Source organism: Orycteropus afer, unplaced genomic scaffold (assembly GCF_000298275.1).
Source record: "Orycteropus afer afer isolate SDZICR_OR568_19922 unplaced genomic scaffold, OryAfe1.0 scaffold00294, whole genome shotgun sequence".
NCBI classification, from domain to species: Eukaryota; Metazoa; Chordata; class Mammalia; order Tubulidentata; family Orycteropodidae; genus Orycteropus; species Orycteropus afer.
In genome coordinates, this window is record NW_006921881.1 from 1,601,169 (window position 1) to 1,601,742 (window position 574).

The following is a 574-nucleotide window of genomic DNA, read 5'->3' on the forward strand; positions in this document are numbered from 1 at the left end:
TCAAACCCACCAACCACTCCTTGGAAGGAAGGTTGAGCAATCTACTTCTGTAATGATACCGCCTTGGAAACCCAAGGAGGGGTTGCTGTGAGTTGAATCAACTTGACAGCATTAAGTTTGGTTTTGGTAGTACAAAAGTGCTAGTAGGAAGTTGAATCCAGCGTGTGGCTGAAGACTCTATGCTCCCCTAGCTGAACTAACACACTCAGGAGCTGACAGCAGAGACTGAGAGCCCAGCTGCATGATGCCATTGTTGTCTGCTGTCACCTTCTCAAGTTGGCCCGGGTCCTGTAGCTGCTCGTGTTCTGTGTACAAAGGGTAAAGGGAAAACAATCAAGAGAAAACAATGAGGACCTATTAAAGCTGTAGGAGTCCTGGAGACTATGGCCCTGACTTGCTCCTTAAACCTTGAATTGAAACTATCCTCTAAAATCACCTTTGAACTAATGGTTTAGCCCAAAGAGTAAAGATGCCATCCCTTGAAGAGAAGGGCAATGTACCAAATGTGAGTGACCAATATGGCAGCATTGAGGATGAGAAAGACATAGAGAGGTACATGGGCAGTACAGACAAC

At 45.8% G+C, this 574-nt stretch overlaps 1 protein-coding gene across 1 annotated transcript in view; it reads right to left on the reverse strand.

Moving 5' to 3' along the window:
• Positions 1-177: 177 nt before the first annotated feature.
• LOC103206019 (MHC class I polypeptide-related sequence B-like) overlaps positions 178-574 on the reverse strand; it is a 15,517-nt gene continuing 15,120 nt past the window's right edge. The window contains exon 5 of the mRNA XM_007951458.1: positions 178-305. Coding sequence (XP_007949649.1) covers positions 178-305 — 128 coding nt within the window. The remainder of the gene's footprint in view (positions 306-574) is intronic.